At 45.5% G+C, this 25,962-nt stretch overlaps 2 protein-coding genes across 2 annotated transcripts; both read right to left on the minus strand.

Annotated features, from left to right (window-relative positions):
* Positions 1-3,646: 3,646 nt before the first annotated feature.
* T265_02981 (hypothetical protein) lies at positions 3,647-18,448 on the minus strand (the record flags this gene model as incomplete). The annotated part of the gene is made up of 9 exons (XM_009167360.1): positions 3,647-4,232; positions 7,114-7,314; positions 8,652-8,886; positions 10,781-10,995; positions 11,821-12,252; positions 15,086-15,292; positions 15,548-15,937; positions 16,019-16,103; positions 17,910-18,448. 9 exons carry the CDS (start codon positions 18,290-18,292, stop codon positions 3,714-3,716), a joined length of 2,667 nt encoding a protein of 888 aa, XP_009165624.1.
* Positions 18,449-20,125: 1,677 nt separating this feature from the next.
* Positions 20,126-24,878, minus strand: T265_02982 (hypothetical protein; the record flags this gene model as incomplete). Its single annotated transcript, XM_009167361.1, has 3 exons — positions 20,126-20,634; positions 24,461-24,685; positions 24,732-24,878. The coding sequence occupies 3 exons, from the start codon at positions 24,876-24,878 to the stop codon at positions 20,533-20,535; spliced, it is 474 nt and encodes a 157-aa protein (XP_009165625.1).
* Between the last annotated feature and the right edge of the window lie 1,084 nt (positions 24,879-25,962).

Genomic DNA, 25,962 nt, shown 5'->3' on the forward strand with positions numbered 1-25,962 from the left:
GAAGGTTTGCTATCCGTTTTTGATAGGCCTTTGAACAGAACTCCTGCGGTTCCGATTACCAGCAAGTCCAAGTGAGGGGTGCCCTCTCACCAGGAGCACATTTTGACGATAACCGTAAGTTAGTGGATTAACGCACTTGTATGCGTTATCTGCTGCGGTAGAAGCAGAAAAAACTGGTTGTTGTGTTAGGAATCAACGGCCAGAAAGACTAAGAACCTCGATATTCGTCGATTTGAACCTGTTTGTCACTACTCAACTTGTTCGTTTTTGAATCCCCCTCAGACTGTGAAGCCAGTACAACTTGTTGTTGCCGTTATCCCCGGACAACAGTGATTAATCAACAAAGCAACGAACTATGGATTAATTCTGAAAATAACAGACATTCCCCTCAAAGGATTCCTCGCGGAACCGTTGCCCGCACTACTCCCCTACCCACCGATGACTATTTTCTATCCACTCAGATCCAGAATGGAATACTGGTCAAAGTGTTGAGTACTGTTCAACAATTGACGGCCAAGCTAGACGGCGATGCAGATCCACCCGAGGTCATCCAGAACTGCCGAGCGATTCAAGCGTGTCTAGATACGATAACAGCACTCAAAAGAGCACGATCTGCCACGCAGCCCGAAGAAATACCTGTCCCCAAGCCTGATCATGCCGATTTGTCCCCAGAGAGCATAGTTGAGAAGTCCGTATATCAAAAGTCTCCAAGCGGTCAACAGCATGAAAACCGAAGAGCTCTAGGTACAGGACATAGTCAGCAAGGCTGTTCCTCAATGATACACGTGCATTCGTGCATTTGACACTCACAGAAATTTTTGTACATAGGCCATTAGTACGTCGTTCCCAATCCGGTGTATTGCCTTCACTCCCGACGGGACGAGTGAGCAGTTTGAGGGCTAGATTATTTTTCTGTCCATCTTGTTTGCTCATTTTTTGCTAGCAAAGTCTTCAGCCGGTTTTAACGGTTTCTATGATTTGATAAGAATTTTTCCTTATTATTTCCGCTCCCAGTGGGTTCGTATTCAAATGGCATGGCGCCGCAAGTTCGGAGTCTTGCCGTGGTTCGTTTATTTTCTCACTAGTGCACGTCTGATCCGGGAACAAGTTGGGAGTGCTTGGCATCACGTGACTTATTGACCCTTGTAATTCCACAGCTTGTTCAAGCCAGATCAGGCTGACTGCCTGAAGCCCTGCGTTCTTTAGAAGGCAGTTGCTTTCACCTTGGTGGTTGTGTCCTTCGTATCACAACTATAGATTGGCTGATCTGCATCATTTCATCTAAGATCATAAAACCACTGTAAGCATAAACTCCGAGCTGTTGCCATCCAATCGCAACAATCTCATTCGGCTGTACCATGCATATCGTTTTTCTTATGTCCTCATTCACAGTTGTCTTGTGAACAAAGAGTAACTTTGTAATCGTCTCATATCTTCTTGCCTTGCCTTTCAATGGATACGTTACAGATTGCATTCTGATGACAAAAGAACAGCTGAGCTGGGCATTCTGGCGCACTTTTCATACCGTAAGACACAAGCCGCTGACTAAATGATCCATGTTTGAAAGCTGCCCATGAGGCGCCCGATGGGTCCAGACAGCTTCGCCCGTATATTGATCCGGTCTGTTCTCTAGCTACACTAGTGGTCCGTATGATGAGTCATTTATTCTAGTCCGTTCTCGGTTGCTAGGTTTCCGGTCCCCGGGACAGGTCTGCGTTGCTTGTGTGGTCTGCTATTAGCAAGTGTTTTCTCTCACGACTAAAATTCCATTTGCGAGATCGGCCTGCGAACAGAGGACGACTGTTTTATCGATGTACGTAACCATCAGCAGTGTACATTTCGTAGGCCTCCAGGACGATTCGTGCTCGCGACCTTCAGGTTAGTAGTTGGACCCATAACCTTCGTCTAGGATTGCTGATCAGAGCCTGAGATGGCTGAGTGGTTAATGCGCGAACTAAAGACTGGAAGGTCTGTGGTTCGAACCCGATCTCTGCATCTCGAATACTCCTGTCTAGACTTGGCCAAATCGGTATTATCCTCCGGGTGTCATGGCAAATAAGCACCGAACGAACCTGTACCTGAATAATCGAGCGGTTCNTCGAATACTCCTGTCTAGACTTGGCCAAATCGGTATTATCCTCCGGGTGTCATGGCAAATAAGCACCGAACGAACCTGTACCTGAATAATCGGGCGGTTCACGTCACGGAACGAAAAGCACAGTTGACCTGTGAGGTTCATTTCTGAACAGCATGTATTGACTTCACTTACAGGATCTAATCACGAAGCTTCACAACCTCCAGAGTGATGTTTGTACAGGCCTTGGAAAATTGGCAATATCCCAGCCCTAGTGTTTCTTTTGAGTTATGTGGCAGCTAAGTGAGTACCACGCTGCGCGGATTTTCTAATTTGCTGACCAGAACGGCTCAGTTTTTCTCATGATAAATCACGATCTGCTGTTCATAGTCGCCAGTACGAAAGATGGGGTAAGTGTACAAACCAACTACTCAAACCCAACAGTACAACACCGATCCCTTACTACCGCCAAGATCCCCTAGCTGCTATTTTTATAAGCTCCGAACGGCATCTGCCGCATGCAAACATTGTTTATCAATCATTTTGTTATCCTGAGCCACCAGAAAACTCCCTCTGCCCCAAGTGATGCAGCGGCACTTCAGAAATGTACAATTGAACGTATCAACATGACTAGAGAGTCAGTCGAGTACAAATTGGACTCTTTCGAAAACGTTCAGGTGATCCTATTGATGACCGCTAACTAAATTCGTCAGTTGCCAATTACTTTATGAAGATGGGTATCGCTGGCCTCCGCTTATCTGTGCTAGGTAAGCGCTTTGTTTACGTATAGAAAACTAATTTCGCGACCGTATCGCGCTATACTACTCATCAACGGATGAGTTCGTCGCGTGATTCTTTTCCATGACAGCGAAACTTACATAGAGGCACTATTAGGATATTCAGTTAAAGTTTGACTGAATAACCTAACAGCGAAAAGGCAATGAATGACGTGAGACTATTCTTAATTCATAAGTATGAACGTACAGTAGTCCCGCCTTGTGGGTTTCACACGCGATGCGAAGATGCTCATTGTATGTCACAATTACGCGACTGAACCTGTCCACCAGCTGCAACGTTTGAATCGTACGTTCGTTGGATGTTCAAAAAAACCAGCATCAGAAAGCTAGAAAGACGAAATGTTGATGTAGTATGGATCCTATACGGCTTCGACACTGGCATAAAGACGTCAGCGCAGTGCTTTGAGCCATTCAGGTAACGCGCTGGTGTAGATTTGTTCATCGTCAGAGTGGTTACAAAGCTGAGCAGAAACGGTCCACCTGAAGGAACAACTTAAGATGCTGAATTCAAAGGAAGTGCTCAGTGGGGAGCGAGATGGCTCAGTGGTTAGCACGCAAATTTACTGACCGGAAGGTCCGTGATTCGAACCTGACCTCTGCCTTTCGACTTCCCCTGTCTAGGCTTGGACAATCTGGCAGTATCCCATCCCTCGTGCTTCATTCGGGCTGCATGGCAGCAAGGCGCCGAAAGGGTGTTACAGCTGAACGCGGTAAGTGATGTGAAAAAGATTCCCCACAAAACAACCTGATGGACTGTGAGTCAGTCTATAAGGTATTGGATAAAAGTGAGTGTTATTAGCACTGCTGTACAAATCACAGGTTAAAGTACTCAGTGAAGGGGGTCAATCAGGCCAATCTACTCCAGAAAAACAGGCGGTTACGGGGTCCGGCAGTCTAACCGTGCAAAGGATTGGTGAAAAACGCTCGACACACTCAATCAGAGTGGTTCGTGAGACACCCAAATGAAACATCAGTTCCTCCAAATGCGCCGGGAGATGGGGGAGTATGAGTGCGAACAGCTGTAACAAGGCAATATTCTGGGTGGCCCCAGGGTGTTTGAGCAAGGTCTCAACGACCGCCTGGTGAAAATCCGTGGGGAAGAGTTTATAAAGTTTGGAAAGTACATCTGGTGGAAGTTTGCATTGGTGCGATTCTTGTTCAGATATTGTGGGAAAAGATGTGCACGTAGGACCGGGTGGCGAATCATTTACAGGAATCATCGTATCGCTGTTTAACGGGCTTTCTTGTGAGTAACGGAAGTGCTCGTTCGGTGTGCTCCCATTGGTTTGGTGAACCGCATCGGAGACTTTAACCTTTTTCAAGGTTTCCGGTGTCAGAGTCAAGAAAACGTAGATATGTACCTGAAATGCAATCACAAAGAAAGAAAGGGCTTAAGGTCCTTGTTCATGTACCATACACAAGTTTACGGGGAAAATGAAACCACTGGCTGGACCTACGCGTCTGCGGACCGAAGGGACGAGCCTAAGAGATGTGTTATCGGTACAGCGTTCTACAACCAATAAGTGCAAACCTGGCCATAATAAGTTCGAGTGGATTTCAGCAATAATCGGTAACCGAGACAGGACGCAAAAACCTCTCAATGAACGAATTCCCTTTTGAAAGAAATGGTTTTTGCAAGTCAGAAGTTCTTAGGGATATAATATTTCAGTGAGCAAAGAAATTACCAAAGGGCAAAAAATAGGGACAACGGACATCCGTTTCTCACTATAAAATGTTTTTCCAACCGTGCTTACGTAATTAGCATGCTCTGTTTACGAATGCTAGCTGCGGAGGACCAGCAGATGTGTGCTACTGGTGAGAGTTGTTTAGTTGACCGATGCATATCAACCTAAGGGCTGGGTTGTACCGGACACTTGTGGCAGCTCATCCTACTGGGGACAGAATCGGTCCACATTGCACGAATAACAGAGGTCTTTGAGTATGACGAGCGAAAATCGCAGGAGCTTGTTCAACTTCCAGTATGGTCCTTGACTGAATGGGTGAGTTGAGTGTGGTATTGTCGTTTTCGTCGATCGACTCCATTGCTTTGCTTCTGTGATGTATACGCTCTCGGAGGCGTTGTTTAGGAATCTGGATACTGGTCGAATAAGTGTATTAGCTGAACATAACTCTAGCGTCAATTGGCACGAAGTGTACTCATTCGATGCTCATACTGCATCAATTTATAACTGGGTGTTTAAATCCAAGATCACAGATTACGTATGCGGGATTGGAGTGCAACTGTAGACCTTTGTTTCGGTTAGTGAAAGGTGCATCCATAGTCCAGTGCAGCCCTCTCCAGGGAAGTCCACAATGGGATACCCCGCCAGATGTCTAAAAGTTCTCATACATCTGAACTTACGATTTGAGTTTTTTGAAAAAAGACAACGAATCTGACCATCAATAAAGCAATCGGAAACATTCATGTTTCAAGGGCTACCGGGCGATCTTGAGCGACTTGAGCTAAGCTACACAAGCCAAAATGTTTCAAAGCTTTTTAAGCTGGCTGAATAGTGGCCTAAGACTGAGAACTAAAACCTTGATAGCTCGTGAGCCTTTCATCGTGTTGCAGTGAATAACAACGAGCCCAATATCTTCCTTTGTAATTCTACGTCTCTGGCGTCCTGCATCGGACGACAGTTTCCTGTCAGATTTTTCGCGCACCTCTAGTTTGTTACCATGTGGCCGAGGTCTGTGCGATGCCGCATCCGGAAAGACAAAAGAACTTTGCGTTGGCAAGTATACCGTTGAAAACGGACCTCTGGGACTGTTCAACAGCAGCTGCGGGAATGATCGTCCACAAAAGGCGTACGGGGCGGATCAAGAGGGAAATGTCGGGACCATAAATGTCAAGAGAGCTTGGGAATCGAATAAATGCTGGCTCGTGTTTAGGATATATTATGAGGCAAACTTTTTGACTGCAGCTCAACCGACGGAGAACATTGGAAACGGCTAAACAAATGCGAGCGCACAGCACAATCTGACTTTCCAGTACGTGGCGGGACTCAGAGGTGGCCAATCGGAATACGGATGGCAAACGCGCACCACGCGAACAAAACCGACTGTTATAAGGGTGCAAAGTCCGTTCTTGGTTAAGCCGCACTGTTGATCACCTATTTCATCGGTGACAGTAAACAGCTAAGCCAGGATCCGGTCGCACACTAGGGAAGCGAGCATTTCTCGGGTGGTTTTTTCAGACAGATGCAATGACATAATGAGAACGCAAACAAGTGAAATCCAAATGCAACGTGAACAGAAACTATCCAGTTCGTCGGGTAATCGAGATGTTCGCTTTGAAGCAAAAGACATTACTTCTATTCAAAGCTATGGAAATCTCGTACAAAGTCAAACTTGAGAAATGGCGTCGGGGAACATTGAACTGCTTTTAAAGAAGCATTTTTGAAAACAAATTTTTAGCAACCTCAGATACTGAGTTCGGACCCAGTACAGAGTAGATAGCAAAATGATCTCTTTATCGTCTTTTGGAGGGGATTACCGTACAGCTGAAAAGTAGGGACGCGATCGAATTTCTGGCTGACTAATGAACAGTTATTTTGAAAAGGTCACGCCAGTGGGATTTATCGAGATCCACCCCAACATGCTGCAACATACATCCAGGATGGAATGAAACAAACGATCTTGAAGGACTTGTTGGAAGGGGTTGCCGTAACTTGGTCATTTGAAATTCAGAAGACGGAGCAGTTGTCTTTTGCTGTGGAACCGATAATTTAAATGGAATGAAACAAACGATCTTGAAGGACTTGTTGGAAGGGGTTGCCGTAACTTGGTCATGCGAAATTCAGAAGACGGGGCAGTTGTTTTTTGCTGCGGAACCGATAATTTAACTGTTCTTTACGAGTGCCCATCACTGGACTCAGGAAAGGATGTCGGTACACAAAAGTACAAAAGGTCTCGTTGCAGCCTAGCACTGCTATGTTTCATGTAGGTTCAGGGTTCTTGAACTAAGAGAAATTCCCAGGCGACTTAGAAAGGCAAGGCTTTAGCACAGATTGTGAACTGTCTACTGAAGTGAGTTTGCAGTAGATCGAACCCCTGGATGGAGACAAATAAAACAATACGACTGCCTAGTCCTCATTAATCTTTGTGTTTCAAATAAAAAGCAACCTCTGACGTGTAGAAGTGTTCGTTTTTTTCAAGTCGAAATCTACTTACTGGCCTAGCTTGCTTTCGGAAAAACGGACTACACGACATATGATGAGGTTAGAAAAACTGTCAACTAACTTGTATGATTAGTCTACGTCGGAGAAGCCAAGAAATCAATTCAACCTTAACGTTATAAGACAACCCTGTCCAGAAGGAGTCCGGGTGGTTCACTGTGTTTGATGGGACTGGGTGTCTTCCGTTAGACTTGGTACCGTTCTCGGTTTTGCTGTCCTCCAAATGTTCTTTTAAAGTCAGACCAGTGGAGAATGAAGCAAGCAACTGTAACAAAGGAAAAAGGACAACATCAGCTATACTCCATAGATAGGCCTTATTAACTTGAATAAATGAATGTGTCTGTTCCGCAGAGTTTGCACGCTGCTTCCAACCTCATGAAAGAGCAGCCCACTTAAAGCCACCGCCAGTGAAACAGAAGGGGATTCAAGTTAGCCACTTGCAGGCGTCAAGGATACTCATCTGAGAACCGAATGACGACGCCGCAGAGAAGAATATAGGCCATACTGTTCACCGCGACCACGATAGCCAGTCGAGTCGGAGCCCACGGAATACTCATCAAAAAGTAACCGGACATTGGAACCAGTCTTGAAGATACTGCTACATAAGAAGAAACTCCGCTTTTGAAGATGAAGGAGATGCATGAGCATGCTTGCAGAAGGATGAAAAGTGCAAACACACGGACAACCCACTGATGGTGACGAATGTTGTATGACGTTACGGGTCTTAGGTTTGCACTGGGTGGTAGTTGTCTTTACCTCATTTCAAGTGAGACGTGCTGAGGAAACTGATCACAAACTCAAAACCAGCAGTTCCAAGAGTTGCTGAACTGGGTCGAAAGGATCGGCAGGAACCGGCATTGTGGTCAAAAAACGCATTCCACTAAAATACACGACTTGAAGTGGCAACAATCGCAACGTCAAAACCAGTCAAAAGTATGTATAGTGCGTAATTGAGACAGGAGTTTTTTAATCGTTCAGCTTTGACATACTATCGGTGCTTAGCTGCTAAGTCGTCCGAAGGAAGCAGGAGGAGTAAGACTGTCAGTTTGCCCAATTCTAGACAGGAGTAGTTCAGATGCCGGAGTTGGGTTCAAACCACGGACCTTCCGGTCGGCAATTCCACGCCTTAACCAGTGAGCCATCTTCAGTGATGCACTGGAAACCTTATGGAATGCAAAACTAGTAGTAAGTACGCCAAAACAACGAAATGTGAGTGGCATTTGACTCCACAGTATGAGCAGCTGGTCGTACTCCAATTTCACAAGCCAAAAGATTCGATAAGTCATATACGAGCTGGTCGGATTGGTTGCAACAGTGCATATAGTTATATGATAAGCGCCGTTTGCTCCAAATGAATATCGCACATTGGTTTGAATGTGAATGCGACCGATTAGGCAGTATATTCACAGTGAGTACCATCAATATTCCTGCCAAGAGGAGGAAAAATACCAGTTTAACGTCCAAATATGATATCTTCTAGCCCAAAGACGGATAAAGTTTCATTATTCAACGACTATCATGAAATGACTTTATTGCCTTCCGCTCAAGACCGTTACTACCCTCGGCGTAAAGCAAAAAAATCGACAAAGATATTCTGCCTACCTTGGCCAAGTTGACAGTTGGAAACATGGTCGCAAATTGTGCAACAAGCGGAGCAGAAAACCAAGCGGCGTAGTGCGGCGACAAGACATAGGTGTTGTTGGCAACAATAGGATAGACGATGATTGCATGGCCCTGATAGATGAGCCACAAGGCCAGTGTAAGACAATGCATTTGGGAATGAGTTCGAAGAGCCAACTCGCTGAGACTGACGCTCGGTGACAGGTCGTTGATAAATCTGAATCGGAAACATAGTTGTGTGATTTGTGGTCTGCGGTGAAGCAGGTGGTATGAGCGAAACTAATGCAAAAACTACTTGTAAGCATGAAGGACGATAGCCTGAAATCAGCAGATACCGATTTTGGGGCCTACCGGGTAGGCGCGGCTCCTAGAGTACGAGAAAACAGCGATTCGGGCGTAAGTATAGCTTTGGATCTGCTTGTATGAAATATTCCTTGGAGCTGGGAACTCCAACGAAGTCTCTGATATGCAGCACACAGGCTGAACGAGATGTAGTTGAAAATGCTAAGAGTAGCTCCCAAAATTACATGTGACGGTAAAAATGTCTTCTTACGGGGACTGAATATCCCAAGCTTTGAGAAATTCGCCTACCTGATAACCTCTAAACAAGTTATCTGCGGACTTTCACAGGCCCGGACAACACAAGTCAAAATCAAGGATAATTTTCTGAACAATTTCACAACAGAATACTGAGACAGCATGTGTTGCGCATATTTTCTTGAACAACATCAATGCTGCACCGAATACGAAGGACAAGTCTTCAGCCTCGGGAAATATACCATAAAACTCATAAGTGGATCGGTAATAATAAATAATAATAATAATAGCGAACAGACGAAGGATCAGCAACGCAGGTGAGCCGGCACAAAAGCGGCACCACGCGATCTCACTGACTAAAGACCAATTTGTCACTAATGCACAAGTAAGTTTTTGAATGTGTCAGTAAGGGTCAAGCGAGTAAGCATCTGGGAAGGAAAATTGTACGGTTTCACAGTGGAATACAGGTACTGAGACTTACGTAATTCCTACAACCGAGGTGATATAAAAAAGCGACAACAGGTTGGTTGTTGGGTTTCTGCCCTGGCAATACCCTCCTGTTCTCAGTGGTCTTATGATAAGTCATGTCCCCCTCCCAAATCCAATTAGTTTGCCGGTAAAAAAATTGTCCGGCAACGTGCGTAAATTGGCAATTACACAGGTTCATTTTGCTGTACGCGTTGTGGTGTGAGATCAGAACAACTGACGCGATCTCCTCTTACTGCTCAATCTGTCTAATGGATCCATAAGGATTCTGTCCGACTAATGGATCCAACATTTAAGTGCTGGATATATTATGTTTGCGGAAACAAGGCACCGTGCTTTAAAAAAATGACTGTACACGCAAGATCCGATCACGACATTGATGTTGTGTTTCAACTCTTAGTTTGATCCGCCTTCCACTGGCGTACACCAGAAAAACCTCAAAATGAGTGTTACAGCGAAGATGGTACAGCAAATTAACGAAATCCCGGTAGTCTCCATAAGGCGCGATGAACGCCCGGTGTGCGTGTGTTTCAGTCACAGCCGGTTCGTCGACGTGCTTTTCCCATATCGCTGGCGCCCACACATACACAAACGACTTATGAAATTAAGGGTATTCAGCGCTGCTGCCTTGATCGCCCGATTAGACTTCTCCAAGTTCGTTCCTGTACGGAGGCCAGCCGTCCCTAATAACCGAACACCATAGCATTTGGACGGATGCGTCACGTGCAGGACACGGGCCAAACGAAGGCATGCCCTGATTGGTCAGAATGCCAACCAATCCGAGTCATGCACCTTTGACTCGAGGCTTCTCGTCCCCCCACGGAGATTCTGGCTCGAACTTGTGGAACACTCTGTGACTACTCTATAAATACAGTTGTAATAATTTTCCTTGGTCTCCATAAAGGGCTGTGTAGAGTTACCGTGCCTTTTCATATACCATAGTGGGCGGAGCAGGAAGCCAAGGGAACGATACAGAGTTGCACTACCGTTCAACAAGTCACAACAGTTCCAAAAAAGGGCACCGCTGTCACTCGTGATCACAGAGGACTATCGCACAATGAATTTGGGACAAGGGCATTTGGACTCACTCAACCATGGCTTCATTGATTTCTTGTGGAAGTTGTTTCTGTAATAAATCTTGCTTGCGTGGAAGCAATAGAAGTGTATGATAGGGTCGGATCTTGTCCATCGCACGCCAAACAGCTGCAGGTCGGATAGCCGGGATAGGACCGCCAGAGTGCTTCGGTGCCAGAGAATAGGCTTTATGAGGCAGGCAGAAGAACACAGGATGGAGTTTGTTAATCTGAAAAGAAAAATAAAAAAGGAAAATGCTGGTTGGATGGCGAAGTTGAGAGGATCTGGAGCAAGGTCTGTAGGGAAAGCCAAAGACGTTTACACAGCAGCATAGAGAATTATAACCGTGAAATGTGTAGGCATGGTGCTAAGCAACCTAGAGATGCTGGTGATCCGAAAGACAAAAAAGCAATTCAGAAATTTGTACGGATTCCTCTGGTCACTGGCTGCAATTTTGTGCTCAAGAATAAACGTTAAAAACGGGCTATGGTCACCAAATTGTTTATACAATTGATGTGTGCTGATATCTTCTTGAATATCAAGAAAAATGCGCGTTCACCGAATTCTGTTACCTTTCTCTAGCGTCCAATTTGTTGACGGCGAAACGGATTTCAGAAAAAAAGGAATGTGCTCAGTAGAATTCATGGTTTTTTGGGGCTGCGTTCTCTAGCGTCCAATTTGTTGACGGCGAAACGGATTTCAGAAAAAAAGGAATGTGCTCAGTAGAATTCATGGTTTTTTGGGGCTGCGGAAGACGTTTTGGGAACTGTGCATCAATCACCCTTTGCCAGCGAGAACTTTGCACGCAGTCAACAGATTTACGATAAACTGTCCTGGTATTATTGAAAAATGTGTCATAGACCGCTTCAAGGCCTGGCTCAGACCCGATGAGTTATTTTCCAGGATGACGGAATTACTGGGTGCTAACATGCGAATGATTCGATGATATGGAGAATGGAAAGTGAACCCGCGGACAGCTCGTACCAAACTACTAGTAAACTAGACTATGGACGACGTACGAATAGGAAAGCCAATCAATGTCTTCTTCGCTCACCATGACAGATACATGTCCAGATAGACAAACGGAGTCGATAATTGTTTTCAGTTCATTGCGTAGAGACGACATGGCGACGAGTTGGTCGAACGGAGAATTCATGCTAGTGACCGACTGGCGACAAACACGATTACCCTCGATGATTCCGTCCGTTTTGTTGTTCTCTGAAGTCTGGCCAGTCCGCTTCCAGTCCGTTGGTCCACCTGGGGCAGAAGAGTTGGTTTCCACGAGCGAACCTAACTTTTGAGGACGTCTTAAAGGCTGTTCGCGTGAATCCGAAGTGACTGTCTCCGGGCCGGTCGGTTCGATATGGGCGTAGTTGCTAGTGGGGCAAAATCCAGGAGAGCTGCGATCCATTAGAGAGACAATAAAGTCGCGTTGTCTGGTCAGGTAGTCCGAAATGAGTTCCGCTCGACGAATCTGTGAGGCAATCTGAAAGGCAATGACGGTCCGATTGAGGTTGTGAGTACACGCTAGGTAAAAACGGCACCATCGACAGGCCTATTGCATACAACGTTTAAACACAACAAACAATAGACACACCGTATTGCTGCTTCATACCGAAGTCCCCCAGACACAGTTTCGAACATTACCCAACTCAACTACGGATGACTGGCCAGCGAGTTGATTACCTTGCATTTGGAAAGGGTGCCGTAGCACGCATTGTTAGACAGTGCAAATCGATTGCGCGTGACTCAGTGTGGACTGACCCATCGTTCGAGCACTCACGGAAGAAAGGCTCATCGGATTTGGTGAGATAAATCATGAGAATAGAAGGAAAGATCCTATACATAATTTATTGAGAAAATCCCGGTCTCAAACCAGTAGAGTATAAGAAAAATTGGATGACGGTGACCATCAATCATAACAATTAAGAGCGAACAAGTCACATCAGCAGCTGTCGGTCTATTGTACATTGCTGAGGCAGCTACGAACTTTGAAAGCTAAACCGTTTCCGAAAAACGGGGAACAGCAGTGCGGGAATATCCAAGGTTTGGATCACGATGTTTCGATAGACGGCCTTAAGAACGCACGATGGGGATGCTTTCCGAAGACGAAGGTAGAATACATTCCCCTTCCCAGTGTTTGAGTCTCGACTAATTTCCGCAGGTCTAAAGTGAAAAAGATCAGATGACCCATTGATGGGAATACTTTCTAGTCTCATCTAATATGGAAGAGACATCTTCCTCTATTGCTGCAAACTCGTTGACCTGGCTTCTATGATTCTGCAGCAAAACAACGCATTAGCTGTTTTTCCGGTGTTCAGGATTGTATCCCTGATACTTCGTTAGACACTAAAAAAATGAGACCAATCAAGTGAACTGCTGTAACAACCGACTGAACATATCTGTGAAAAATGGTAAACTATTCTTTCGCGGATTCTTACAGATTGGTTCAGCCAGAGTTCGAAATGCTGCAAACAGAAGATCCATACAGGATTGAGATTTAATCAATATTATGAAGTTTTTCACTGGTAGGTCGAAATAATAATGGGTCACTGAAATGGTAAAGACCAATTGTACTTCTGAGGTTAAACGATGACGACAAAAAGTATGCAGTTTGAACAGTTCTACCTTACTGGCTCAACAAAACTGCGAACGAGTCTAATGCTGGACACAGACCTATCTGTGTTTTGGTTGCTTAGCCTACATTTCAGGTGAAATTTCTAGCTCGGACACATATTTGGCCGCGGTTTGTTGAGTGGCATGTGTGCCTGTTTTCCACTTGATTTCTAACGGACCGGTGGGTCGAACCAATGCTAATGGCAAAGATAAGGTGGTCAAACATGTGTGTGAACGAAAAGGAAATATGATTTCGCAACCAAGAAACGAACCCCTAGGACTGAAAAGGATGTAACTGTTGATTTTGACGTTACGTACTCAACATCTTGTCCAGTGCCATTACCGTCATGGCGGCAAGCTAGCTATGACTGGTGTGAACTAGGCTCGACCAATAATTTAGCCGAGGATAGACAGCATACAGTACCAACCGTTAATACATGTCACTTCTCGGCACGGCTTGGTGTGAACTAGCTCGACCAATAATTTAGCCGAGGATAGACAGCATACAGTACCAACCGTTAATACATGTCACTTCTCGGCACGGCTTGATGAAAATCGTTTGGATGTAACACCCTTACCTGCCAGACTGCCCGATGGGCGCATGGGAGCTGTGATAGTGCCGGTTTGTCCGGGCCTAGATAGGAGCAGTCAAGATGCCGTAGTTGTGTTCGAACCACGGAACTTCTGGTTAGTAAGTGTGCGTCTTAAGCACTGAATAGAATAACAATTCATGATGACTATTGGACGAACAGTTACTAGCGTTTTGTGTTTCCGCTTAAATAAACCGTCCGGACAGACTTCTAGTCTTCTGGTTCAGTTTGTAATGGCACAGATGACGGTCGGTAAAGACTGCTAGGTGAGTTCACCACTTTGCACTAGTCCGATTTTCCACATTTTATTCATGAAAGCTGTTCTAAACATTTGTAAACAACGGAAATCCCACAAGCACGGGTTCAGAAAGTGTTCGGAGGACAACCATCCCTACTAACCGAACATCACATCATTTGGACGGATTTGTCACGTGCAGGACACGGGCCAAACGAAGGCATTCCCTGATTGTTCAGAATGCCAGCCAATCCGAGCCGAGCATCCTTGACTGGACGCTTCTCGCCCCCTCACGGTGCTTCTAGCACGACCTTGTGGAACACTCTGTGACTACCCTATAAATACAGTTGTAATAATTTTCCTTTGTGTCGATAGATGGCTGTGTAGAGTTACCGTGCCTTTTGATATACCATAGTGAGGGGAGCAGGAAGCCAAGGGACCGATACAGAGTTGCACTACCGTCCACCAAGTCACAACAGAAAGCCTGGACAATACGGTTTTACTGGTCATCCATTGCAAGAGAAAAGCTCCACCGAAGGGTGTTTTATTATCCTTCGAAGCAGATAGAAAGGACAGTCGTGTAACACCGAAATTCGCCGGAAAGATGAATTTCTCCTAAGCTAAACCAGCTACCAGCATTTTGATAGGTCAACGGACGCATGCCACTCAGCCGTTGTTTTCCAGATATTTAAGGGAAATAGAATTACCGGGGATATGTGTACATTTTAAAGTCTACCTGAATAGACTAACTCCCAGAAGACATCATTTTTATTTGGTTCATTGAAGATTCCTCAAGAAGCTACGCCACCCTCTCCAGGAAAATACCACTGTTGAACGATCCATGTGAAGGAAAGGACAACCGTGTTTACTGAACTCACCAAACGAGCGAGTTCGGTGTAGTACGAAAGCACCGAAGGTGAAGCGGCCTCGTTCATTGAAAACACTACGGCAAAACTGATCATTGACCGGCCTGATCGTGTGGCGTCCGGGCGACTCGAGGGTGATCCGGCACTTGCAGCTTCTCCGGTTTCCTCCCGAGTCGGAGTGACGTTGAATGCCGCACCCACAAAGACACGGTAGTCCAGCTGTTGGAGAGGAAATATGTTTTTGTGTCAAGGGCTAACTCATTCTACATCGCTTCAGAATCAACCGCAAACAAGAGACAAATGACTCACCGATCTAGTGTGATAATCTGAAGAGGGCTTACTGACTGGTTCCCACCTGGCCAATTTGGTGACCTGCTCACTTGGCCTGATGAAGCTTGTATGTCAAAAGCGAAACGTTGCCCAAATAAAAACTACCGATTGTTTAACAAGCCCTTCTGAAAATAGACAACTTACTTTTGTATAGATCTTTCTCTGAAGTCCTTGAAACTGCTGGTGCAACAAGCTCAGCACAAGATTTGCTGGCAAGCCTTCAATGGTAGAAATTCCATTAGTTCCGATCAGAGACTTGCGTTCCAAACCGCCATCCACCAGAGAGGATTGGGCAGAGTCCCCAGGATTGTGTGCATAGGAGACTCCAGTAGTAGCCGTAGTCCCACCTTGGGTCGAACTGGTCGCTGAGTTGACAGAGGTCATTCCTGAACTGACAAACCCCGAAGTAGCACTTGGCGTGTTACCAAGTCCGCGATCAGTACCTGTGCTGACGGTCAGTAGACCGGTAGCGCCACTTGCACCAATTCCGGTGGACAGGGTCGTATCTCCGGCAGCCGGTCGGTCTGTGATTAACTAGAACGTACAAACGGTGGTCAGAAATTTACAAAACAGTGAGGACATCAAATATGCCAAGAAACAAATGACGAAACATACATGTAGCGCAAAAGGATTATGTGCAGATTCCGGTCGATTTGATGTCTGCTCGGCTAACGCACAAAGATCCGCAGAATGACTGCTTCTGTAATGGAATGAAAGAGAGGTGTACGAACAAAGGTGTTCCGTCTTCGTTTACTTACAAACGAGAGGACAACTGTATGCTCTTAATGATGAAAAGGGAACATAAGACGTATCGGAGGGTGGAGTGAGGGCTTGCGTTCGGTTTTCTGAGTAACATATATCGAGACCCGGTAACGCACCGAAATCTACATTGGTGGGAGCCACTTGAAAACGAGGTCACCTTCGTTAGTCACGATTATACTTCGTAAACATAAGTGCGTGGTTTTAGTTCTTGTGTAGTTTAGACCTGAGAGTGGAAATCTCCGACACTTTGACCGAATCCCATTTGATGAACGCTTCTCAGGATTCACGAGCTCCAACCGACGAGAAGTCAGGTTGGCTTAGTCCAAAATGACGGGAATTGAGACGTGAAAACGAGAGCCGGAATTTTCTGCGCAGCATGGATAGAAGATCAGCGGACTCTCCCGTGAAGAGCCATGTCCCTTAATCGTAAGCTTATTCACTACGAGTGGGAAATACAAGAAGACAAGAAGACTTCATGGACATACGAAAATCCCCACCGCAGTAGATGATGCTATCAAACTGCTGAACTGATGATGGCAAGAAATATGGTACGCGTGTGCACGCAATTCAGAATGCTGGGACCGCCTTCCGTCCAACGGTCAACTGCGCCTTGTGGCCAAATAACGTCTGTTTAAAAACAGATTAGCGGTGGGTCAGTGAGTAGCGTCTACTGAGAGATCCCGTCATCCAAGATTGGACTTGGATTAGAATAAGATGCGGATGAAAATGGTGCTACGAAGTAACAGCTCACATGGTCAGCATAAAGAACCAGAAAACATAACTATACTCAACACTGGACTATGTAACTGGGCGAATGTAAGGCAAGAAGCGAAACTTGTTCCACAACCGTTGGTTTGGCTGGAAACCGATAGGCCACTGTATTCCGGTAGTAGTTGTAAGGCCACACGGAGCGTAGCCCATCATTACCGCGTGTATGTAGTTGGTGCCGACATGAACCCAAGGGAACAATATCGGTGGGCAAAGAAATTTGATTTTAACGCGAAATAAACTGTTATCTCGGATATCGTACCAACTGAAACAGGAGACAGCCTGGTGCAGCACATTCGGTTGAAGAACATCATAAACGAGAGATTCATCTGAGTCTCCCATGAAAGCCGAATTCATTTGCAAATGGGTGTATTTGTCGAAATCAGTCCAGTTTGGTTTCAAGTAGAACATAATGTTGACGGAAATCCGGGGACTGCGCCTACCTGATGATCCCTAAGCAGGGTGTAACAAGTCGTGGGCTGTCAAAGAGTTTTCAGCAACCTTGTGAATAGCTTCCTTTATGGAAACCCGTCTTTTTATCCACTTGGTGTAACTCCAGAAACTACGCAAGTCAGCGGAAAGAGCCCACATCATACGCATACTTACAGTGAAAGTATGGCTTCAAACACTGTAAACATCAGCTAGTCTTGCAAGATGAAGGTTCACAATGTCAGCAAAGTCCCGATCATCAACCAGACGCAGGTGGACGCCTGGTATTAGTCCACGTGGCAGACGGTGAAGCCTTGATGCCATCCTGCTAGGTTGGAACCTTGCCCATCAACATCCGACTACTGCTTGTTGTGCGCTGCCTCGGCTTTGTTGAACTACTTGACACTGACGAGACAGAGGGGAGTCGGAAGTTCAGAGACACTGGGGGGAGCATAAGTAGAGCAAGAACAACTACTTGCTGGGAGGAAAGTGGTAGGTTTAAAAGTCAAACATCGCAAGGCGACAAAAGGAATGGGTGAAGACGTACTTCCGTGAACCATCATCTTTATTTTCTGTCTGAGAAGCGGTGACTTCCGGTGCAGTCGACTGTTGCTTCTGTGGGTTAGAAGCATCTTCTCGTCTATGAGGTGCAGGTTGCCAGAAAAGAAGGCGGTCTCCACCAGAACCAGATGTGGTTAGAAATATCCCATTTGGATAAATTTCTTTATCTGTCCAATAGGTCAGACTGGAATTTGGGGAAGTCATGTATCTTGTGACAAGGGGAAAAGTGGGAATACATGTGGCGTGTTTGTTAAGGGAACGGAAGGCAATAAAAATCAAAGGTATACAATTAAGGCGATGCCGCCCCGCTGGAAACGCTCCTGACTTACAGAAAGGCCGAGGAAGCTCAAGCCTTACTGACATTTCCATCCAGCGGCTTCGTTATCTCCTACACTTCACTCTACCGTTAGTCTCGAGACATCCTCGACCCCCAAATAAAAACCCGACTTACTGATAGTGAAGCTCGGGGGCAAATGATCGGTAAGCCATACAGTTCCACTCAGGCATACACACGAACCAGTAATGTAAAATAATAACGTAATCGTTTAGCTGGAACACCCTTTCGGTGCCTATCTGCCACGCAACCCGAATGAAGCACGAGGGCTGGGATACTGCTAGGTTGCCCAAGCCTAGACAGGGGAAGTCGAAAGACGGAGGTCGGGTTCGAACCACGGACCTTCCAGTCAGCAAATTAGCGCTGTAACCACTGAGCCATCTCGCCCGCAGTAATGATCACAATTGGAAATCCAAAAACCGCTCGCCTCGGGAGTACGTAGTCGCTTTCCTGACTTTCAGAAAAAACAACTGTAAAGTTTCGTCTACGGGCGTCTATGAATACCCTCAATCAACTAACAAGCTAATGAAGATCATACACTGATCTTTGTAATGTACTACTCATAAGGTTGCTGAAAATCCATCGACAGCCCACACTAGGGCGACATGGACAAGTGCAGAAATCACCCCGCCATTAGTAATGCTTCATTTTTGTGCTATCATCCTAGACTTAAATCAACGCCATAAAACAAGATGACTTGTGACGAAGACCTACACTAACACAATAATCAAAGTTGACGAATACCGAGTTTTCATAGAGGTCACATCCGCTCATGTTCCAGCTTCATCACTTTAAATCAGCAGTGCAATTGTGAGACGTGCTACTATGCACATAACCCACACAAACTTATCGGTCACATAAAAAGATAACCGTTCAGCTGCCATGCCAACGGAAGGGGGAAAGAGGGCTGGGATACTGCCAGGTTACCCAAGCAGAGACAGGAACAGTCGAGATGCTGAAGTTGGGTTAGAACGACGGACTTTCTGGTCCGGAAGCCGGCGCCTTAACCACTGAGCTCACTTATCGGCCAAGCCTTATCCAATTCATTTGGAAGAATCCTACAGAAATGGTGAAAAGTCACTTCAACGGTGCTTATGGCATCGGCTTTTTAATGCAAGAATAAACCAGCATCAACGACAAATTGTGGTCTTCATTGGTGAAATAAATCAGCATTTTGGAGAATTAGTCAGTCAGAATTAAGATGTCTTCCCTTCGATTCTAGAGAGGGAGTTGCATTCTTAACGAATAAGACCATGATGAGATAAGGTTCCGTGCCGCCTAACTTATTTCCTCTAGTGGACTACTGTGATACGGAATTCAGAATAATAAACCGTTCAACCATTCGCTCCTAGACGGACGAATGTAATCTTACATGAGCTTCAAGGTGGGACCACTACTCTTATGCTGAAATGAAGTCACCGCAAGCAAGAGATGGTCAGTGCGGTAGGAAGTTGATAAAGGAAAGTGAAAATGAGAAAAGGTTGGTTGACTTCAGAGCACATAGTTTGGTGAAAAATAACTGACCAAGGTTTGGGCAGTCAGATTTCCCAGAATCAGTCTTACAGTAGTAGTGAAGGTATCATGGATGCGAACAAGGTCAACCTCTCGAGTGTAATGGCTTAAGAACCCTCTTTCTCGATCACTCCTGTCAGTTTTGCCAATGTAGAGGTACACCAGCGCTCGCACCCCGAAATCCGAACTTCTATTTGGAATCGAAGTGAGCAGTTATGACATTGCTGCAAGGGTCTTAGTACGTTCCACGTACTGAAGCTTCCACAAGCTGTTTTCGCGGAAATGCACTTGGGATTGTGGACCAAATAATCTACATCTCGCCCGTACTGGTATAGCTCTCTCCTCCCCCATGACTGCTCATTTCAGGTATGGATTCAGTTACGTCCAATTAACTCGTACGGCCATAGCTATAAGTCACAGGAGTATTAGTGATGATTGGTCCAAGTGAAGACTTATAGTTGTGCGGGTAACGATGACATCTGCAGCAGAAACTTTACAGACGACCAAAGAATGAGAAAAAGAGGCACAAAAGCCCATTTTCACTCATATACAGGCGGAATTGCCAACTTCATGGGATGCCAACCACAACTTAACCAAGATCAAAAGGCCTTTTCACTCATGTTTGAGAAGCGTCATTAACAAGAACAGACCCATTTTGAATTAGTTTGTATTCATATAGAAAACTAATGGTAAAAACAACGTTCCAAGCTGTCAGAAAATACTATAAATTGCATGACATATTGCGGAGGTGTTCTCCGACGATTTAACCACGTGTTGGTATCAAGCGTAGTTGAATATGAATAGCGGATTTAGGTTGCTCCTGTTCAGTGATAGATACAGAGCCCGGTTCCACGGCCGCAATCGCCTGTAAGAACAAAAAGGATGGAATTTGATGTGCTGTGTTTTGAAAGAGCGAAGGCAACCAGCCAGGCGAGTGTTTTTGATGGTTTGGTTGAGTGCGACCCCTAAAACCGTGAGAAGGTGGGAGCAACCTCCAGAAGCAAAACGTTGCGATTTTGTGTCAAGTTTTTATGGACTAGATATCCAAAATACCACCCACCGGCTGCACCAATCTCGCAGAGTTGCTTCATTCGGCCCGCTGTCAGTGAGTAACAAAGCTGAAGCCTGTTTCTTTCTTGTTCTAAAAGACAGGACTCGATCGGTCCCAAAAATGGAACAGACGCAGACAGTGGGAATGATGTTGCTAAATGAACTTTATTGCTGCACAGCAAAAGGTCAACATTGTCCTCATCAGAGACCATAACATCAGTGTTGACACTGGTGCTTCACTGCCGTACGAACGCAACGTTTATTTAGTTGCATTTAAAGGCCTAAAGTGAAAATAGAAAAGGTGGGAAAAAACCGGTGGCGCCCCAGTGCACTCTGAAATACCTATACATAGAAACACCCAACAGGAAAGGTTGGAGAGAAGCTGACAGACAACAGGCAACCTTTGCGGGCGACGGTGAAAGGCCAGATGCTCTGCATTGGGTGGTGTGTGTGTGTCAAGTGATTCGTTCCACAGGACTGGGGTGCTCATGAGACTAGTCAGTTGACGTACACTTCTGCATTTTCGTGATTAAGTCTTCTCCTAAAGTTATTTGCGTCTTGTGTCCCATCAGGCAGGCACGGCATGGTCAAGAGGGGGTCCTTTTAGTTGGGCTACCAGCTGGATCGTAATTGACAGCATGGCAGATGACAAGGACGGGCCAATCTGGCCACAAATATCGGGCAAATTAACTCACTGTTCACTATTCGACCACGGATGCAGGATGCTCAAAAGATGGCAGAGATTTCCTCGAACTGCTTACCTGATATCTCGAACGGTCAGTTGCAGCAACCAAAAAAGAGAGTGAAAAACGAGTGTCATTGTTACCAGGGGAAATGTATGTAGATTCTGTATAAAAGGCAGCAACGGAGCTGATTGTTGGACAAGCCCTCAAGGCAATTTTGTTTTGAGCGGCGACATCCCCACCAACAGAGTGAGATGAGAAATCAATCGACTTAGTTGAAATTTGCAGAAGGGTTATGTATAAAACCATAACAACGGAGAGGAAGTACTCCACCAACACCCGACATCTGAATGCGGAGACCCACACGGATGAAAGAAAGAAAGCCTCGAAAAATCCCAAGGTTACTGAAAACTCCTCGACGGCCCACGACCGATTTCACTCTTCTTCGGACTCATCAGATAGGCGCGTTTCACCAGTTTTCGTCAACCTTATGTTCCCACTTTGAAAAATACACTCATTTGCAAACTAACCCGATCTTAACGCGAGATTCAACTGCATCCTAGCTGAATCTTTCGTGCGTGATGCGCTTCAACTGGACGTACTGTATAAAGGACGATGTTCGAGATGTTGAAGCACATTTTCTTGACGTGGTCAAGTCCCGCAGCCGTGAAATAGTACTGCCCGCACCGTAGTTTGACACACATGTCTTTTGAAATCCAATGATGTGCCTTTGCGCGTGAAGTGGAGCACATTGGCCAAAGTAATTCTGGGCTTCGAAACATGCGCGGTCATATTACCGTGAGAGCTAACGCGAATTCCGAAAAACGTATAGTGTTCTACAACTTCCGATGTCTCTCCTTGAAAGTTAAGGGGTATGAATCAGCAATCTTGTGGTCACGGGGGATTAGATGGCCTCAATCAGTCTCTTTAGTATTGCTTTCATTTCCCGCTCCTTTTAAGAGGTGATAAAAATTTGATCTGCATGCTGTAGGTCAACAAGGTTCTCTCCCGGAGAGCTTTGAACAACGGATTATCAATGACGAGATTGAACTAAAATGGACGGAGCGAGTATCTCTGTTGGGAGGCCTTACTCTTATGCACCCGTAAATATGTAAATGCAAAGGGCGTGTGGTTTTTACGGACTCCCGGGACCTAGCCAGTTGCACAAGCGTATTGAGAAGAAGGAATCGGCTGACAGAGTCGAACGCACCCTTAAAGTAGAGGGACACGAAGAATTTGGGGCGCGTCCACTCAGTTCGCTGCTCTTACATTTTGCGAAGTGTGGGGATCCACACCACCCTTCTCCGATCAGAACCCTACTTGCTGTCCTCGGGTCACGTCTTCGTGCGCCCTCATAGGCGATGCAGAAAGGCCTGGTCACAACGGGGACCAAGCTGATTCCTCTGAGATTGTCAAGGCCACTGCGGGTACCTTCTTGAAAATGGATTCGAGATCCGATGCTTGATTGGGTTGAGTGAGCCCTTCCACAAAAAGACCATCCTACACCTTCCAGGATTATGGGCAGCACTTTCCAGAAAGAATCAATCCCAGGCGACCACCCAATTGAGTCTCAGAAGCGTTACGTCCACCTACTTGCACATTCGTGTCCCAGTTATCTACACTGAGCTCTCAGCCTGCCCAAATGTAGCACTCAAAGCACTGTAAAAACAGAAGAGACTTTGTTTCAGAAGGGCTTTGTAAACAACCGGTAGTTTTTTATTTAGGCAACGCTTCGTTACCAAATCCCTCTGAAAGGATGATTTCTCAATCGGTTCAAAACTTTTTCGCATTGATTGAAAAGGGATTTTGGCCTAAGAACCTAACCGCAAGGCTGGTGAAATATCGCCAGAACAGTCTTAAAAGCAAGTTGCGACACATGTTCCAATTGCCAACTTGGAGGACCAAGAGACTGTGCTGATCAAACCCCTCTCACTGACCAACTCAGTATGAGAAATTTTGTATCACTCAATGGGTTATGGAGGTGCAAACTTGTTACGCTGTGGTAAAGTCCAGTCTCTTTTGATGGCTCCACAATTCATTTTTGTTTGACTCAATGCGCAGCGTTCAAGAAAACAAACGACGGAAACCAATAAAGACGGATGTCCGTACCAAATTTGTTTTGATGCTGGTCTGTAAGAAGCCAATAAAAAAGCCATGGGGTGCGGAAATGGAGAACAATAAAGCAGGCAACAGTGAATAAACATGTTAGTTCCTTAGACTTATCCACGATTGAAAAGATCAGAATGCTTTTTGTACGAATTCCTCGCGAAAGGATGATTTAGTACGGTCCTGAGGTGTTTCCTGTTCTAATCGGCCGAATGGCCGAAGGACTAATAGAAGCGTTTCAGAAGAGCTTGGTAAATAATCAGTAGTTTTTATTTGGGCAACGTTTCGATTCTGACACAAAAGCTTCATCAGGCCCAGTGAACAGGTCACCAAATTGGCCGAGTTATAAGACAGACGGGGAACCAATCAGTACGTCCTCTTCAAACTATATCAGTGTTGAGTGTCAATTAACGGCTCTTGTCGGCTAGTGTTCCTGGTTTAATTGGCCGAATGGCTGAAGGACTAATAGAAGCGTTTCAGAAGAGCTTGGTAAATAATCAGTAGTTTTTATTTGGGCAACGTTTCGATTCTGACACAAAAGCTTCATCAGGCCCAGTGAACAGGTCACCAAATTGGCCGAGTTATAAGACAGACGGGGAACCAATCAGTACGTCCTCTTCAAACTATATCAGTGTTGAGTGTCAATTAACGGCTCTTGTCGGCTAGTGTGGGTGCCAAAATATTGAATTGATGGGTTGGAGACTAACAGAAGCGTTAGTATTAGGATAAACAACCCACCAACGAGAAATGTTCATTCAAGGGTAAGACAATGGATATGTGATGTTAAACTCATCACACCAATGAGGAGGGAGGAACAGCGTAGCAAGGGGACAAACGCAAACGTTCACCCACCTGGCGAATTGTTGCACAAGTACTCGTTCGGACAGAGGTCGAAATGTGACCGGGGTAAAGGCGGTTTTCCAGATGCAATGCCAGGTCAACACAACGTTCAATAGCTCGTGGACCAATCCCATGCAACCAGAGTTCACCGGGATTCTTAGCGAGGCCGGTTTGCGACATACTGTGGTACCGATGAAGTAGACGATCCAAACGACGACCTATGTAAAGTGTTTGAGCCTATGGTGCACGACCAGAATGTTAAATACAGTGTACAACTACATACGATCATGCTGGATTTGGCAGAGATGAAAATATGATGGAAGCCTGTAGGAGAGAAGTATTCTTTGACTTGCTGACTCAGATGGTCCTCTTCAGCAAGCAGTTCAGATATCTCCCACACCCGCCCCGGTTTGGCATCTTTTGTTTTCATTTTCTACTAAAGGCGACCCGGAGGAATATTGAATGATATTCGATCCCCGAAATCGCCCCAAACAATCCGCTTGGTGTAATATGTTGTAATCCAAGCAACAAGAGAGATTGTCCAAATAGCCGTTCCAATTAGACTAAGAAGCACGTCTAAAAGAAAAATTGGACATAATACCAGAAGACTGTAACACTCACATTTTTGTATCAGTCTTGGTCGTGAAAGCGACTGCAGTGGAAATAATTCTCGAAAGAAGCAAACGATGTTAATGAGCCAGAGAAACGGGAGACAAGGAAGTCCAGCTTGTGAGAGTAAGCGCTTGATCAACTCGAAGACGTACCAAAAAAGTAGATCCGGCAAATCTTTAGTCTCTCTTCAGCGGACAATCTGCCCAAATCCATGAGCCTGTGGAGAAGGTTGAACAGTTAAGAAAGACATGCAAGTGGTCGATAAGTGATGTAAAAATTAGTGAGAGGTGTATTATCGTGTGGATGGCAGACAGGACCCTTCAGTAGTGAAGCAGTTTGCCAATCAATAAACCATCGAGCAGTACAGGCAGTTGTGACGGGTATCCATGCTAGCTGGATCAACAAAGAAGTCTGACGGAAGTGGTAGCCTTATGCAGCTAGCTTGCAATTCGGTTTTTGAGCTAAGAGCTTCGGCTGAGGACACTCATTGTCTGACTGGTGAGGTTCGGCCACCTTGGTAGTATCTGAGCCTCTATACCAACAAGACCTACGCGAAAAAAGGGCATATAAGCCGTCGAGTAATTTTATTGGTTTCACTTGCTGCGTACAGTAGAGCCGAAGAGTACTCACTACTAGGTAGGTCCAGGCTGCATACATGCCAGTGCCGAAAGGGTAAAGTCAAGTTAACTGTAAAGCTTCTCCGCAGGTGGTAGAAGCAAGAATAATAAACCCATCAAGACTGCATGCTTCCGAGGTCGGGTTGAACGATGAAATTGGCGTCAAATTTGAAGAATTCACAACTCATCGCATGTATACTGTAGTGAAGGGATAAAAACTGTTAAAGGACTCCACGAAGTGAAGTTGTTGGTGTTAGTAAGGGCAGTGAATTTGTACGCCGAAAT

Source organism: Opisthorchis viverrini (genome assembly GCF_000715545.1).
Source record: "Opisthorchis viverrini unplaced genomic scaffold opera_v5_39, whole genome shotgun sequence".
Classification (NCBI taxonomy): domain Eukaryota; kingdom Metazoa; phylum Platyhelminthes; class Trematoda; order Opisthorchiida; family Opisthorchiidae; genus Opisthorchis; species Opisthorchis viverrini.